The sequence below is a fragment of the Sparus aurata genome, chromosome 9 (assembly GCF_900880675.1).
Source record: "Sparus aurata chromosome 9, fSpaAur1.1, whole genome shotgun sequence".
In the NCBI taxonomy this organism is placed as follows: domain Eukaryota; kingdom Metazoa; phylum Chordata; class Actinopteri; order Spariformes; family Sparidae; genus Sparus; species Sparus aurata.
The window spans coordinates 26,928,424-26,945,388 of NC_044195.1; the positions used below are offsets into that span (position 1 = coordinate 26,928,424).

General features: G+C 43.3%; 1 protein-coding gene across 1 annotated transcript in view; it reads left to right on the top strand.

The window, feature by feature from the left end:
- Window positions 1–337: 337 nt before the first annotated feature.
- Window positions 338–16,965, top strand: part of wnt10a (wingless-type MMTV integration site family, member 10a) — a 28,874-nt gene continuing 12,246 nt past the window's right edge. The window contains 3 exon segments of the mRNA XM_030427465.1: window positions 338–444; window positions 2,297–2,562; window positions 9,945–10,318. Of these exon segments, the coding sequence (XP_030283325.1) occupies window positions 383–444; window positions 2,297–2,562; window positions 9,945–10,318 (702 nt within the window). The 5' untranslated portion in view covers window positions 338–382.

The following is a 16,965-nucleotide window of genomic DNA, read 5'->3' on the forward strand; positions in this document are numbered from 1 at the left end:
CCGGGATGTGTACGGATGCGTGTGAGGGAGACAACATTTCCTCAAACTTGTAGCAAATCCTCCCTCCATTCAGTCAGTTGAGAGGCTTGATGAAACTTTTTTTTTTTTTTTTTTTTTTTGAATGAGTATCCCGCCGCTGGCTGGCACATCTGGACGCGGGGACCTCGGAGCTGTCAAGTCCAGCGCCAGCGCTTAAAGCCGGACCTGACCTGACCTCCCTCCTCCCTCCCTCCACACAAATCCTCTAAACTTTTTTTTGTTTTTTGTTTTTTTTTTAAAGGCGGAATATGGGACTTTAAATCCTCCTCTTCTTTTCTTTCTTTCTTTCTTTTTTTTTTTTTACTTTTTTCTTTTCTGTTTTTCCATAATTACAAGGCACAGCATGGAACACTCGGTGCTCAGAATAACGTGCGTCCTGGTGATTATCTGTCTCTTGGATAAAAGGTGAGTGGAGTTTAATAAGTTGTGAATTCGAAAGTTAAAAGTTAATTTCTGTGCTGGTGAAAATGCTCTTTCTTGGTTCTTTTATTTCATAAAGCTGTATTTTTTATTTTATTTTTAAAGTGGATACTGCAAATTTAATAATTATCTGCATCAACAGTGGAGAAAGTCAACTTTTTCTTTCCTGCAAGCAAAAAGTTACATCACCCCTCAACATGTGCTTTAAAATCAACAAATCAAAGCAAGAAACACAGAAATGAAGAGTGTTAACTGTAGTCTGTGTTTTCGCACGTTGTATCACTCTCTGTCATCTGCTTCCCATGCCCTCACCAAACAATGCTGCTAATCAATTTAAAAGTTTCCCTTTGGAGAGACAGTTGTTGAAACAGGTCCCCCTCTCTCAAAGCAGGAAACACAACAGGTAGCAACAGAAGCCGAACTGGAATTGCAGATTCACACACAGTTTGACGTGCAAGTGCCACCTAGAAAAAAGTAGGGCACCACCATGCAAATGACATGAAACAATTTTCATGTTAGGATCAAGCTGAAGTTTTTTTTTTTTTCTTTTTTTTTTTTTTATGACTGTAACTCTAATCCAGAGCAACCGGTCGCTTTTTTTTTTTTTTCCCAGAAGGTAGCACGAGGTAATTTGTGAACTTTGAAGTCCTTGGAAAAAAAAAAGAGGAACGTACAGATGTTACACATGTTGATGAAACTATGGAAAGAAATGGTGTGCAAAGTTTCTGCAGCTGCCTTTCTCTCTCTCTCCCTGTGTGTGTGTGTGTGTGTGTGTGTGTGTGTGTGTGTGTGTGTGTGTGTGTGTGTGTGTTGCACTCCTCCCTACACCTGGTATTTGTGTGTGCATGTCAGGGTGTGCTTGAGCATGTGTGTAAATTGATGTGTGTGAGTGAGCGTGTGTGTTCCCACAGCCATTCATGCCCCCTGCTTGTGTGTCCCAGTCATACAAACGCAGAGACAGACACACAACCCGGTGTTTTACTTGTAATGATAATGACAAGAAAAAAGCTGGGGCACCTTCTCTGCTCTCAAGCCGTCATCAGCGCAGCCTGTGTTTTCCTTGTTACCGCCGTTACCGTTTCTCTGTGAAGTAGAAAAGGAGCTTTGACCACTGTCAGCCGAATTACTGCTGTTCGCATGATTGATCTGCAACAGAGGCAGCAGACGGTCGAGTGCAAAGACACACCTTAGAGCGAAAAAAGTCGCAGTGTTTACACGCTTGCTGATTTTACACGCCTGCTGATCTTACAGCAGATACGAGGGAGGGAAGTTGCTTTTCCTCTGCTAACTATTGGATTCACACCAACAAAGTGGATGCTGCTCCCTTCAACTCACCTGTTCCACCCTGTAACTATTATCTCGCCCTGTTAAGTCAACCTCAAGGTGAAGATCGGGAGATAAAGCCCGAGTTAACGCCACATTTATGTACAGTTTGTAGCAGGTTTGGTGCACGCCGTCAAACTGGTATGAGCGCTCTGGAATCCCCCACTGAACCCTTCATGTTTAAAGTAATTTATTGGTGACAACTTTGCAGGATCATAAAGGTAATAAATCTGGAAAACAAAAACAAAAGAAACAAGTTGTCGGAGTGCATTTTCCTCGGCAGCATGTGGAGATGGTTTTGCAAGAGTCAGCTGCAACGGGGACCATCAACAGGGCGTCTGTCTGGTACTGTGGGAACTGGGCGTTGGTGTGACACCCAGCATCATTAACGAGAAACCGAACAAGTCCCGGGTAGAGTTCTGTGAACCACAAGAGTGACGAGAACAGAGACGAAAGATTTATGAGTTGAACGTTTGTCTCGTCAATAACCTGACCCCTCGTGCTCTTCATGCAGGGTAGACTCCAATGAAATTTTGGGCCTGAAGCTCCCCAACATCGACCCGATCCTGAATGCCAACACGGTGTGTCTGACGCTGCCTGGCTTGACGCGGCGCCAGCTGGAGGTGTGCATGCGTAACCCGGACGTGACAGCTTCTGCAATCCAGGGAATCCAGATTGCCATCCACGAGTGCCAGCACCAGTTCAGAGGGCACCGCTGGAACTGCTCCAGCCTGGAGACTAGGAACAAAATACCCTACGACAGCATAGTCTTCAAAAGAGGTCAGTTTTATTGTCAATGCAGGAATGGGGCCCGACTGTACAGTTCAATCGAATTCCCATCTGCTTTCTTGTAACCATTTCACATATCTTCCATTTAAAATCTGAGTTACAGCACTTGAGGAAGCGCACTGTCGCAGATTTTTTAATGTTACCAAATGCAAAAAGATGATTAGAGGGAGCTGAAGACACCCTTAGGGCCGGGAGGTGTGCTCCAGAGGTAAGATATCGCTGTGGGCTACCTGCAGCAACAAACAATACAGTGCAGGCGCGCCGTTCAAAAAGTTTGGTCTTCAAACAGGCTGTGGTTTCACCCTCAAACACACTTTGATTGAACACCTTGAAAGGATCGGCTTAGAAAGATTAGTGACCACAAAGATGCACGTCCTAAACAAGCGTCGGTGTAATATTATTCTCCACACACACCCAAAAGACTATCAAAAGGGATCATCTCCCACTATATACAGTACACAACTCTTCAGTGTTGCCTCACAGGAACTGAGTCCAAGCAGTTTATCTCTAGTGACTAGCAGAGCGGTGTCCACTTTCTAACCGCCTTGCTGTGCATCCTCAATAGCCCGTACAAAAGAGCAGGTAGCTTCAAAAGCGGTTAGTCACCTCGAGATTACCAAACCTCGTGCAGATCAGTTTCCTCTGACGCTTTGTAGTGCCTGGAGCTTTGCAAGTCGGCGACAAAGGATGAAAGAGGATCTCTAAAGTTGGGAAGCCTTCAGATGGACTCATCCCAGATCATTGACTGGAAAAGGCATCAGTTTCTTAGTAGAAAGGGTTCCTGGATGGATGAACAGCGCCGAGTGTCGCTGGTAGTTTGAGTCACGAGTTTGCTTTCAAATCCACCGAAGAAAGAGGAGGAAGGTAGTGGTCGAAGCTTAAAGGTTGGGAAGCGATTCTAAGGAAGTAACCGGCGTCATGGGTCCGGAAATTCTGACGATCCTTCTCAAGAATTGCCTTCCCAACCTTTAATTGCCATTAGTCTTTTCTGCAAATGCTGCATCAAAATGTGATCGATTGACAGGCGAGGCTCTAAAATGAAATAAAGTTCTACTGACAGCACCCTCGAATGTTTGGATGAAGCGCATCGTGACGCTGTAACGACGCCAAAAGTGTTTCCACCAAGCATTTTCTAAGAATCCTTTCAGACAGTGGAACTGAATTGTTGATGGAATTCCCCATCATAAAACAACAACCTGATTGAACGCGACAGATATTTCCTGCCGGGGGTGTTATCACAGTTTATGCTCTCCGTAATCTATCCTTAACACAAATCACAAAACTTCAGTTTCGTAGACCTCACTGAAGACTTTATTTACTGTCACTCCTGTGGTAATTAAAAAAGAAAAAACTACAGTATATGCTTACACACCTCTGGTCTCACTTTCACTCCTCACTGACTCATTGAAAGGCTGTTTGTCATTATTAGTAGAGGCAGTTGCTGGTTGTCTGGCATCCCTGGTTTGCCTCGGGTGCAGAAACTCCAAAACCACTGACATAAACAACCTCTTTAAGTCGGATGATTCATCTGTTACATGTTGATACGTTCCGCTCCACAGAAGCTAAAAAATTGATACAAGTTAATGTGCTGCAGCCGCTATCGCGTGCAGCTACTGCGACAGGGCAGTGCTCCCATTGAGAGCGACTTACTGACGTGGATTAGATGGAACTGCAGAGATTAATGCACGTTTTCAATGTGACTGCCCAATAAAAAAACAAACAAATGACCTACTCTCACATGAGGCTTATGCACACCGACTGGTATTTTCAACAATAAGTTTATCTACGTTACACAAGACACACGAAACCTTTTACTTCTAGTAAAATGAAACACCTTTCGGGCATTGGAACTTTGCCCGTTCAAATATTCTTGGAGAGCTTTTCTCAAATCTGATGTTTCGACAAAGTTTTCCAGGACTCCTGCGTCTGTGTTTGTTTTGGTGTCTAACTTTACTACATCGGATGTTGCTCGGATCCTCTCTGGCTCTGCCACGTATCTCTCGGCTGATGGATCCTGATAACTTTGCATGGGCCCGTGTTCATTCCCGTTTAGCTTGCATTAAAAACTAGGCTAAAGAGGACGCCAGGCAAGACATGGATAGACAGAAATAGGAGAATCTCTCTCTCTTTCTGTTCTCCTCTCTCCCTCTCTCTCTGTCACTGTGTCTGTGTCCTCCCTCGCCGGGCTGCTCCTAATGCTTTTACTTCCCTTGCCAGTGCAAGTGCTTGTGAATTTGCTCTCAGCACTTTCCCAACTCTCGGCGGCAAAAGCATAAACCTGTTTAGTCGGTTTCTGTAACACAAAGTGACAGTTTCCTTTGAAACTTTAATTCATTTTGTCACTTCCTCTGCCATCAGTTCAGCCGGGCGTGCCGCAGCCAGTGAATTATTTGTTAGATTGATTTGTTCCCAGTCTTCCGGGGGCCTGCGTCGCCGGGGCCCGGCTCAGAGCGGGGCAAGAGCTAAAACAGGCTTTCTGCGTATAAGGATGTGCCTAAGTGCCATCCCCCTCTCACTTCCCCCGCCTTGTGTGGTCAAGGTGGGTAGGGTAGAGGCGTGGGGGGCAGATTGTGAGATAGTGAGTCAAATCATATTTATAGTCAGAGTAATTTCAGTGTCTGAGTCTTTTTTTTTTTTTTTTTTTTTAATGCTGGCATAAAACCAAATTCAAAATTGCCTTGAATGAGTTGTTGAACATTAAAGCTGCCATAATAAATAACTTTTACAATAACAATGGATCACACGGACACTTGAATGTTGTTATGTTAGAGGGGGTCGCTCATAGAGACGAACCCACAGAGAATTATTACTCGACTCTCAGTTTAACTGAGTGTTGGAGAGTTTTTTTTGTTTTTTTATCCTCATTGTTCTGATTTACGGCCAAATGGCTCCACTGTTTTTGGTTCAGTCTCACTGTTCTCTTGTTTCCAGATGGAGTAGTTTTCGGTAAATAAAGCTCAGATAAACCCGAGTGGTTACCATCGTGATACGGTCACAGTCTGGTTAGGCTAAGGGATCAAAACTAATTGGTTAGGTTTATGCTAGTTGGTGATACCAGAACGCATATTTTTGGAACGGGCCTTTCTCCGCTACTGTTCCAGCACCAAACGCCAATGGAATTGGAGCATGAAGCTGCTTAAGAGACAGACATTTCCTTCAGGATTTGGAAGAGACCAAAATAGAGTTAAAAAAGGGGAATGAATGCTGGACTTGCATTCAACAGGTGGACACAAAGAACACTCCACGTGAATGCTAATATTGCTAACAAGGCAACCTCGCAAACAAGGCCGTCACATTACCCGAATATTGCTGCTGAAGAAATTCCTCCTCACACTTTTAAACAAAGCTGCTTGAGGCTAAAGGGATTATGCAATGGTTTCATGGTGTTTATTAATATGGGGTATGTGCAATATATGTTATGTGCAATGTGTTTTACCATGGGGTGGGTGTAATATTTGCTGTGTGCAATTTAGTGTAATGACTGACACAGCTGGTTTATTTTACTGTCACTTTGAGGCATTTATGTGCGCAGCTTTTGAGTCCAAAACACATTTCCCCATCGGGACAGCAAAGTATATCATATCCTATTGTATTCTAAGATAAGAAGAGACAATTTTACTGGATGTGAACCTCTTTATTTACTTGGATTCACATGGGAGAACTGTATAAATTCATTCTGTCAGCATGTCTAGGTCAAAACTTAAGCATGGAAATGATCATTCAGAATTCAAATTCTGGCTCTGTGGGCCACCTGTGTTGGAAGCCGGTCATTTGATTACATTACGGGACTTTCTGATCTAATGTTAGCAACTTGTCAGCAGAGCGAAAAGAGGCGCAGAGAGGAGGCACGCGAGAACGTGCGCAAAGTCACATCTTTTGGATTGTTGTGGAAAATCCAGCCCGAGTCACGTGACAATCTGCTCACATGTGGCCGGTAACAAAGTGATTAATTGATGCAAGTTACTCGACAAAATTCGTCTTTGTCTGCATGCTTCCATCCGTGTTTTAATTATACGTTTGTTTTCTGTTTGGTGGAGTGACGCTCATTTACTCGTGATTGTGCCGCGTCTGACTTTTTTTTTTTTTTTTTTTTTTTATGATTACAGTGTCAAATATACAAAAGCCAAGAAGTCCAGCGTCCACAGCAATGGTGTCAAACTTCACATCGTGTCCTGAAAAGAAAAAAAACAAAACAAAATAATATCAAGTTTGCTTGAATATATAAATAAGGAAGTAACATCAAACAGTGCTGAAAGGGGCAGTTCCAGTTAATAGCTTTTTATTTGACTCCAACAAGCAGCCTGAATCATTTCCCCCTTCGAGCAGCGCGCTATAAACCCCTAAGTGGTTTCTTTTCATGTTTTCTTTACAAGTTTCCATTATAATCCTCACTGTTTTCTGCACCAGTAAGTGACTGCCAGTGGGGCTGCTGCTTTTATGGAACCTGAGGGCACCGCGCTCACAGGCGGTAAACTGAGATCTCACAACAAACACTGCAGAGGGCTGCGAGTGCAAGTGCTGCTGTCGCACTTCATCCTTCAATATTCACGGATTCCACGATCGGACGCGGGTTTCATTCTGTCACAGAGAAAGCATCGAACATGTAAAGGGTGAATGTGTACGTGTGTTTATGTCGCCCGGTGCGTGTGTGTGCGTGAAAGAGGAGCGCTGTAACATTAGCCGCTCGAATTACAGATCGGCTGCGGTGGAGTCGCACTCATTACATGTGCCGCATGCGAGTTAGACGTGCTGTCGAGGAGAAAGGGATGTGTTTAGCTGTGGAGGCAGAGAGGCAGTCACACGTCGTAGGCAGAGAGCACAGGCACGCAGTCGTTTAACAACCTCCTCTACACGCAGTCATCCGTCTGAGCCCATTTAGGGTGATTACAAGGCAAGCGCTTCGGCCTCTCTAGCCTGAAAACACACATAGTTTGGTCAACAAACGTTCTTAGCAAGATATGACATGATAAAATCAGATCGAAGGATCAAACGACAGACATCTGATGCCACTCAGTCAACCAGAAAAGTGAGTCAGTGAGTGAGTGCCAGTCAAACCAAAATAGCAAAAGTAATGGTTACAGGCTGGACGAAGGATGAGGGATGAAGACTTTAAAGAAGGTATCAGGAGACTGACTGAAGGAGGAGAGGAACCAACAAATGTTGTTCAGAAGCTCAGCAGCGCATGTTTAGCACAGTGTGGTAGAACAAATCCAGGTTCTACCAGCCATCCTATCAATCACCTTTCATAGTTAGACAAGATACGGGCAACAATTTAGATTATGGGACTCATATTAACCATTAGCTCGTTGCTTATTAGTAGCCTGTTTGTGCCATTAACATGCACTTTCCCTTAATAACCTCCTGATTCCTGCTAATTAAAAGAAAGTTGTCGTACATGAAGTGAGACCCTTATTTGTTTTGCTCAGTATGGGGCGTTCAAGGTGGAAGTTACACAATATTCTACCTTAATAACACCTGTATCGTCTTAGTTTTATGTAGCAAAGAATAAATCACTATAGCTTGACACACAGGCTCTACTAGCAAATTAATAATGAACAACTTTGAACAACTTCATTCGTAGTTTTGTGTTCTATTTCATAAGATTAGACCATATTTATGAAGCGCTATTGGTGGAGAGTGACAATTCTTGCATTACGACTACCTCAGCACGATGTGATTATGCTGTAGTTGTGGTGTTGCTATCAGACCATTATTGAAATTGAGCATGGTATCACAGATTTTATAATAGCTTTGTACTTATCAAAATCCCAAACATGGGGGAAGTTATTCTTTCAAACACTGTTGTGGAAGAGTGTGTGTTTTAACCCAAATCATGTTGTCCAAAAGTATTTTTGTTGCTCAATACTAACCCAACCTCGACAGTAGACGAGAAAGAATAACTAAACTTAGCGTAAAACCAGAACGTGAGCAGTGAAATGATAATAAATGTTCTGAATAGGATACAAACCCCAGTCTACTCAATGACAGTCTTTCTATTTAACCCATTCAGGCACAGCAGCTTGCCTCCAGATCTGGTTTGTTTTGCTGTTTCATGTACTGAAATGACATTACTTATGATTTTTCCAGGAAGAACAACATCCCAACAGCGTGATGTGTCAGTTGCAATGAGAGCCATGGCGCAACATAAATTATGCCGTTTCTCGGAACACCTCCAAGACGGAGATATCAGATACACCACCGCCGTATAACCCAATACTGAGAAAAACATGTTAGTGTGGTAATTAATGTACAAAAACTTTCTTTCTTACTCACTGTCAGTACTTCATCAGTAATTAGGAGGTCGCTGAGGAGAGACTCTTGACTAATATGCATGCTAATAAGCGGTTAATAGTTAGTATGCGTTCTTTTCCTGATCTCATGTGTTACCATGATGTGTGTACATCATCAGACAGGAGGAGACGCAGCTTTGTTTAGTGTGCGAGTCCTCTGTGGGCCCTCTGATGGGAGTGGTGGGGGTCTGTTCACGTTCAGCTGGCCCGCAGAGACGAAGTACGCAAGTGTTTGGAACATTTAATTGCCATTGTCCCAGATGTTTCCCCCGGTTATACGAGTCTTGGCACATGTGCGCATAAACGTGTGAATAAACCCTTCTGTGTGTCTTTTTTTTTAAATCAAAATAGAGGAAGTTCTCCCACATCAGCAAAGTGCGAACGTACTGAACAGTACGACATGTGTTGCCAAGCGTAGAGAGGTCTGACGATTCGTCTCGCTGGTTTAGCGGTTGTTAGGCTGCAGTTTTAACGCAAAAGGAAAGATCACAAGACATCTTAAACTTGTACCCGGCAGTTTAATGGCCGAACTTTAATGAGGTGAATTAAATAGTTTTGTTGCTATTTCTGATGTGGTTTCAGTTAAAAATAGAAAAACGCGCCACCACTGAAAAAAAACCAAAACAAAGAAAAACACGTGTAAACAGCACCTTAGGCCCCGTAATCTGAATTTGGATGGTTATCTTTCTACTGTCATCCTCCATCGACCTGGTCGTCTTCTCATTTCACCTGACAGGTTAATGACACATGCACACTGGTATGCTCCGCCTGCAGGTTATTGAAATCGGGTTAAGATTTTACAAATAGCACTCATAAAGGTCCCTTCAGGGTTTTCTCAAAAGAAAAAATGGCACATTTCCGAGTATACAGTCCACATGTCAGCTTCTCCTGTGATGTTTATGTCCTTTTGGACTTAGCAGTGACAGTTTGGAGAGTTTCAGATCCGTCATCATCCTGTTAACTGTCATTTTGACTGAAAACGTGCTGGACTAAGCTGTGAAACTTCTTCTAACCTCCGACATTATGCTGTAAACAAAACTAATATACTGCCCTCTCGCACCCCCCCCCCCCCCCCCCCCACAGGCTTCAGAGAAAGCGCCTTTGCTTACGCCATCGCAGCGGCAGGTGTGGTGCACGCGGTGGCGAACGCCTGCTCCATGGGCAAGCTCAAGGCGTGCAGCTGCGACGAGAAGCGGCGGGGGGACGAGGAGGCCTTTCGCATCAAACTTCACCGGTTGCAGCTGGAGGCCATCCACCGGGGGAAGGGGATGGTACACGGCGTCATGGAGCACTTCCCCGCCGACCTGCCGGGACCTCAGGACTCCTGGGAGTGGGGCGGCTGCAGCCCCGACGTGGAATTCGGCGAGAAGTTCTCGAGGGACTTCCTGGACGCCCGCGAGACCTACAAGGACATCCACGCCCGTATGAGGCTGCATAATAATCGAGTTGGGAGGCAGGTGAGTGGGGAAGCTCGTGTCACTGTTTGTGTTTGTAATGTTTTCCTTTGGTTCACTTTAAATTCAATAACTTCAGCAATTTGTGGCTTTTTCTTCAATCACTCCACCAATTTTGCACATCAAGCTTAGTGTACTGTCCCCGATGGAGTAGTACACAAACTGTAAACACAGTTGTAAAGTGTCTTCTGTGTCTTAAGGGAATTTCTCCAAAGTTTCAAAAATGGATCCTTGGAGTTGGATCTTGCAAGAAGCCTGCATTACAAACTGTGGGTGTAAAGTTTTCAAGATATTTACAAGCCAAAGAGCCGGACTGCTCCTTTAAATCGAAAAATAATTCAGTGTGACAACTTTATTTTTACCACTATATAACCACTTGTGCTCTATGTATCAAATAAGGAGTCAGATACATTATCTCCTGCTATCGATGTCAATATTACGCGATCTTCAACAGAATTTATACAAGAAAACATATTACTCACTAAAACAGGTTGAGGGTGGGCGGGTGGGTCGAGCGCTGCCGGGGCCAATGATAACGCTGCATTGCACAGCATAATCTGATTGTATTGGCGAGCGGCGACCTGTCGATGTTACACTTCCGTTTATTTCTACTGGCGGAGGCCGTGTCTCCCCGTGTGTGTTTGTGTGAGTCTGCGATTGTGTGTGTGTCTTTGCGGGGATTTTGCCCGAGCTGAACAGTACACGGTCTTTCAAGTCTTGCAAAATTAGCGAGTCCAAATATTAGTACAATAACATCGATCTCGCCCAAGGAATACATTTAGGTTTCAAGATTTCTGTGTGGAGTCAAACACAGGTAATCTGTTTTGTTTTTTTCAAAAAGCAATTTGAATCAAAATGGAAGTTCTGATGAATGTCAATAAGATATATATTTTCACAGCCACACGCAGCAACTAATTAGTTCCATCCCGAAAATGTTTTGCGGCAGAGGTTGTTTTCCTAGGAAGGAAATATTTGAAAAACAGGGTGAGGCTGCGTCTCTGGTCGCTACTGTTGGTTTTCAGATGCAGAAGAAGAAGAAGATTCACATGGGTGCAAGAGATAATAAATAGATTACGACTGGCTTTTTCAGTACATCATTGAGTTGACTTTTTTAAAATGTTAAATATCCTGCCTCCCCTTAAAGATCTCAAGTATTTGATGAAAACAGTTGATTGATGTGTGCGTGTCAGCCGATAAATCGTTGCCGGAAGTTTTTACTTCCTATTGGCGGCATCAGCCCCCAAAAAGTCATGTTTCGGTCAGCTTGGCTTTGTTGGCAACACTTTAATAAGCTGCATTTTGTTGTTTCTTCAGGGGAACTCCTGTAATATCAGACAATCTCTGTTTGATAGACTGGGGAAGTTGCCAGTTTGGAACTTTGTTCTAATGAGATTGTGTATCTACTCTGCTCTGTCTGTCTGTCAGTGCAGCATCAGATTAGTCATGACGTTCAAGTGGTCCCTCAAATCGGAAGGGTGCGGCTGTGGGTGCATGGAGCCGCTGCAGGTAGGGGCGCGGAGGACCAGGAGAAAAAACGTGGAGTGCAACTACGCTGAATCGATACGATTTATCAGGGTTAGATTAACAAACGTGGCCTTGCTGATGCCGTCCTGCCGACTTGGATCATTGTTGTATTTGTTGTTTTCCCTGTCGTCTGAAGTGACGAGGGTGGGGGACGTGAACTTTTTTTTCGGCGTGACTGATAATGCGGAGCGATTGTACTCAAAATCAGGTAGTGTCCAGCTGAGACGCAGACGTTTCTTTTCCTATTTCTCCTGTGAGGACGCTGACATTTCATACGCAGACACCTCTCACATAATAAATAACCCATTATCACCACTATTATGTTTTTTCTATAGATATATGTCCATGAATATGTCAAATGAAATCAGTCGGATACAACTATTAATTTAAATCGTAAGTGTATGCCACTGTACAATTAACCATTTTAGCAGTTGCATTCAATTGAAAATCTTGGCTTAATTCCTTTTGCCAAACACGTTCCTACAGAGGCTTCTGCCTCGGGGCAATGGGCGAGAAAGATGTAAATGACAGTGATAAGCCTTGACAATATCCAGCGCTGTGACAAGAAGCAACCGTAAATTGCTCATTGTTCCCCGTTTCCTCCAAAGTAATTTGGGCCCGTATCTTTCCATCAGTTTACTTCTGGTTTCCTTGATTATGCAGACAAAACACAAATGTGAAGCGCGTCAGCCCGACTCGGCAACAGCTGGCCTCCCTGCAGTAGCTGCTAATGGTAGAACTAGTCACAGATGTAGAACGGACTGGTGACATTAATTCCAATCAGAGCTGAGGACTTTGGGTGGGGGCCGACATGACATGAGCAGTAATGAGTTCATGAGCCAAGGGAAGAGAATAATCCTTATTTTGGGTCCTGCTTGGATGTCGCAAGTTTACGAACAAACAGTCACTGCTACACCTAAACCATTGTAGTTCACGTGCTTCCAAATAATTGCAGCCTTGGTTGTTGGCACAGCGACTCGCACAGTGTCACCCATCCAAAACACCCCAGGTGTGATCCGGTTTTATTATCAGTTTGTCCTGTTCCTTCTGTAGCCGTCTATCCTGTCAAAAGGCCCTCGAGCAAGACACTTCAACGTCCTACGACTGGGTGTGTACCTCTGATGTGTCAAAAAATGCTTACTGATGGCTTATTGGAAGCGTCAAAAGGAAGAGAAAAGTGTAAACACAAGCTTAAATAGGTATAAATGGTTGTTACAATAACAAATATTTACTCCAACTATTTATTCTGCCCTCAAAACATGCATGAGGAGATGTTTGTATACAGTATCATTGTCACAGAGTGCTTACATAATATCATTTTACGGGGGTATGATGACACAGACACCAATTAACCTATTAGCCTTGTATTTTAAATGTCACTTGTATTATATATACCCTCAATTACATGTGACACATGATTATTACAGAGATCAGTTTGACAAAACGCTGGCGGAGAAAGACATCACTACTCAAGTTTTGACAAAAAAAAAAAAAGAAAAAAAAAAAGACAGCATCATTTTGAAGTATACAGACTGAATCATCAATTTTGGCATATTGACTGTCCGGCAGAAGAACAGCTTGATGTGCGCGATAAAGAAATACAATGGCAAGTCGGATGTGTTGTGAATTTAACAAAAACAACAGGAAACACTGTCTGATTACGTTTTACAACTACCTGTTTTGGCTCTCTTAACCTTAAGACTGTCTGTCTAAACCGACCTCAACTGTAATACCCCCAGACTCCCTTACAAATAGTGGGCTTTTAAGAGTTGCTGAGTGAGGACAAACTCGACAGACCTCTGCAAAACTTTGCTATGACATTAATGCCTGCTTGTCAATTCGACATTAAGTGCGATACACTAAGTGTCAGCTTGTGGCGGCACCGCTGTGCCAGCCTGTCCGTCTTACCTCCCAACACCTGTTTGGACTCACGGTTCCAACTAATTTCATCATTTACACTACATTTATGACAGAAGGTAACATTTTATTGACAGTCAACCATGTCAAGTTTTACAAATACAATAAATAGTAACCAATGTTTGCAACTTCTTTTAGCCCCATGGAGGAGGCCCCCAGATTCCCTTAAATAATCGCTCATTTTTGTGAGTTGTTGCATCAGGACAGACTTTATAAACTCTGTGAGACGTTGCTATGGCAAATTCTAAATCATTAATGCCCTCTTGTAGATTCGGCAATAAATATAATACATTAAGCTTTTTCTTTTTCTTGTAAAAACTTTCAGTTTGTTGCGGCACCACTGCGCCTGTCTCTTTCCTCCCAACAACTGATTTCATCATTTACACAACATTTATTAGACAACATTTCATTGAGGGTTGACATGTCCAATTTTACAAATACAGTTAACAGTAACCAATATAGTCAACTTCTTTGATGCCTGTGGAGAAAGTTGCCAGACTCCCTTCGAAAATTGCCCAATTTTGTGAGTCGTCACGTCATGTCGCGTCATGTCGCACTTTATAAAAATTGTGAAATGCTGTCTACAACAAATCCTTAACTGTTTGGGCCTTCTTGTGAATTCGGCAAATGTGAAAGATGAACATTTCTTTGTGTCTGTTCAGCTTATAGAGCGGTGAAGTGAGATCCGAACACAAGTGGTCTCTCAAGATGCATGTTGCTGTGATGTGTTATACATTATGCAGGCCTAAATTTCAAAGGCATACTGTCTATTAATGGCAAAGTTTATAAAACAAATAAAGTAAACTAATTGAAGAAATTTATGGATTATTCAGTACAAACAAGTTCATCAGCCCAGATCAGTCCTACCATTTGGCAGGTAAGGTGCCCTGAAGAAAGTCTTTAAAACTCAGATTACACAACAATGGCCTTTATACTCTGCGAAAAGCAGCAGTAGCTCAAAGAAAAACACCCTAAAACTGTCACTTCTTACAGTCGTTTTTTAATTTACAGTTTGATATTTCCAGAGGCATATTTAAATATTGGCTCTCGGGAGTCCTCACAATAAATTTTGCGCTCGGTGTGCCAGCCTGCAAATACCCAGCCAAGCACACTGGAGCAACAATCAAAGAAGAGAGACTTCGTCACAGTCATCGACTTCAAAGAGATTATATGTCATTTTTGGGAGAGATTCCATTCATCATTTATGACACGAATAAACAACACTCGTGGGTTCAGAGTACCTCTTGTACTTTGAAACGAGCTTGATGACCCCCGGTGACCTCTGCAGAGTTCAAAGCGCACGTACTTATCTGATGGATCAGGTGATACATCATTGTTGGAAAAAATGGAAAATAGAGGGCGTGTGCATTATGGAACTAAGTGAACTTTCGGTATGATATCAAACCATTGTTAACATAGAGATGTATAGAGGGGGGAGGGGGCGGGGGGTGGGGTGGCTGACTTACAGCTGGCTGCAGATCAGTGCTTGAATGGCGTTTTAATGCACAGAGGCACTTCCTGGCTGCGGAGAGAGAGAGGAGACACTGAAGGGAGACACAGAACAAACCGTGAGTCACTGCTGCGCTGCTATACTGTAAAGTTACCACGCACCTTGACGACTTCAAATGGTATAGAAAGCCGCAACAAAACCCCTCTAAGACCTGAACACACACACACACGCAGTCGCACGAACACACACACACACGGCCCCTAGAATCAAACAGAAAACACTGACAGGTGGGGCCCTCGAAATAATGCCTACCCCTCCCCTATCGCTTTCCTCCCACCTCCCACCTCCCACCGCCTCACCTCCCTCTGCCCCCCCACCCCCTCCCCTTCAGAGAAGTAGTCTTTAAGCAGAGGAATGCGGTGGTTTTTTAGCGGGGTGTGCATGTCGCCTCATGCCCACCCCAGGGTTCTCACGACGTCCCGTCTTGTTTTTAGCCCTAATTAGTGGCTGCTGGCAGTTTGGAAACAGATGTTTAAAACCCTGCAAAAGATTTTAGACTTCAAACACCGGGGCGGAAAGTAGAAAGAGATTCGCCCTTCCTTCCCTCCCCTCTCTCTCACCCCGCTCCTGCTCTGCCTCCCTCCAAGTTCTCTCCAGCAGGACTGATTACGGAAATAATGCGGTACACAGAGGAGGAACGAGACGTTTATTTGCATATGATGTCATTTATATCTTTACCTGCTGATTATTAAAATTTAAAAAAAGTAAAAAAAAATACATATAATGTAATAAATGTCCTGCAAGCTAATATCTATGGCTCTATTTAGTTACATTTTATTTGCAAGTTTTTATTCAACTTCATAATCCTAACCCTAACCCTAAATGAATTCAGCCAAATAATGAGACATTTCTCCATGAAGAATTCATCCCTCTGTGGTGTTGTTGCAATCAACCCAGGCTCACTACTGTTCGGTAGTTAATAAGAGCGGTTTAAAAGCCCCACTACATGTTTAAGGTGGCTGCTCATGACATGGAAACACTTTGCCGACGCAGTTAATGTTGTCGCCAAGTTTTTTTCTTCTCTTTTTTTTCTTTTTTTTTCCCTCGCCGAGCGTTCTTCTCAATCATTTGGAGTGCACACCTCAAAACAAATGCTTGGCACGCTTCCCCGCGTTCATGTTGCAGAGCTGTGAGCCATGCCGAGGTTCTGTCGAGTCCTGTCTCTTCATTAGGCAGGTGGTGACAGTGCTGGCTGTGCAAGACTCCTCCATGTTACTGGCAAAGCGTCCTTGGTAATTACAATTTACCATCATTGCATGACTTAAGGGGAGTAAGAGGAGATGGTATCCCCCTTTTTTTCTTTAGGAAGGAAAATATACATTTCAACCTTGTTTTCCTTCCGTTTAATTTTCATAAAGCAGCCAATCTCTTGCTCAGAACTGGGAACTGATTTTTGAACATTTGCCAGAATCTAAATCGTGATGGCATTTGATGTTTGTTGACTCTTAATGATCTTCACAGTCCATAAACGAGTAAATATGCCAGTAATTATCTAACAGTAGCACAGTTTGGCTTTAAAGTCGCAGTGAAAGGATGCCAAGAGCATCTTTATTATTTGTAATTATATATATTCCCTAGTTTCGGACTGTGTAGATGAAGAGTACGGATTTAAAATTAAATCCTTTATATGTGATTGTGTCACTCAAAAAGTGGACACGACTTAGTGAAGATGCTGCCGTACACAGAGCAGTTGAACTAA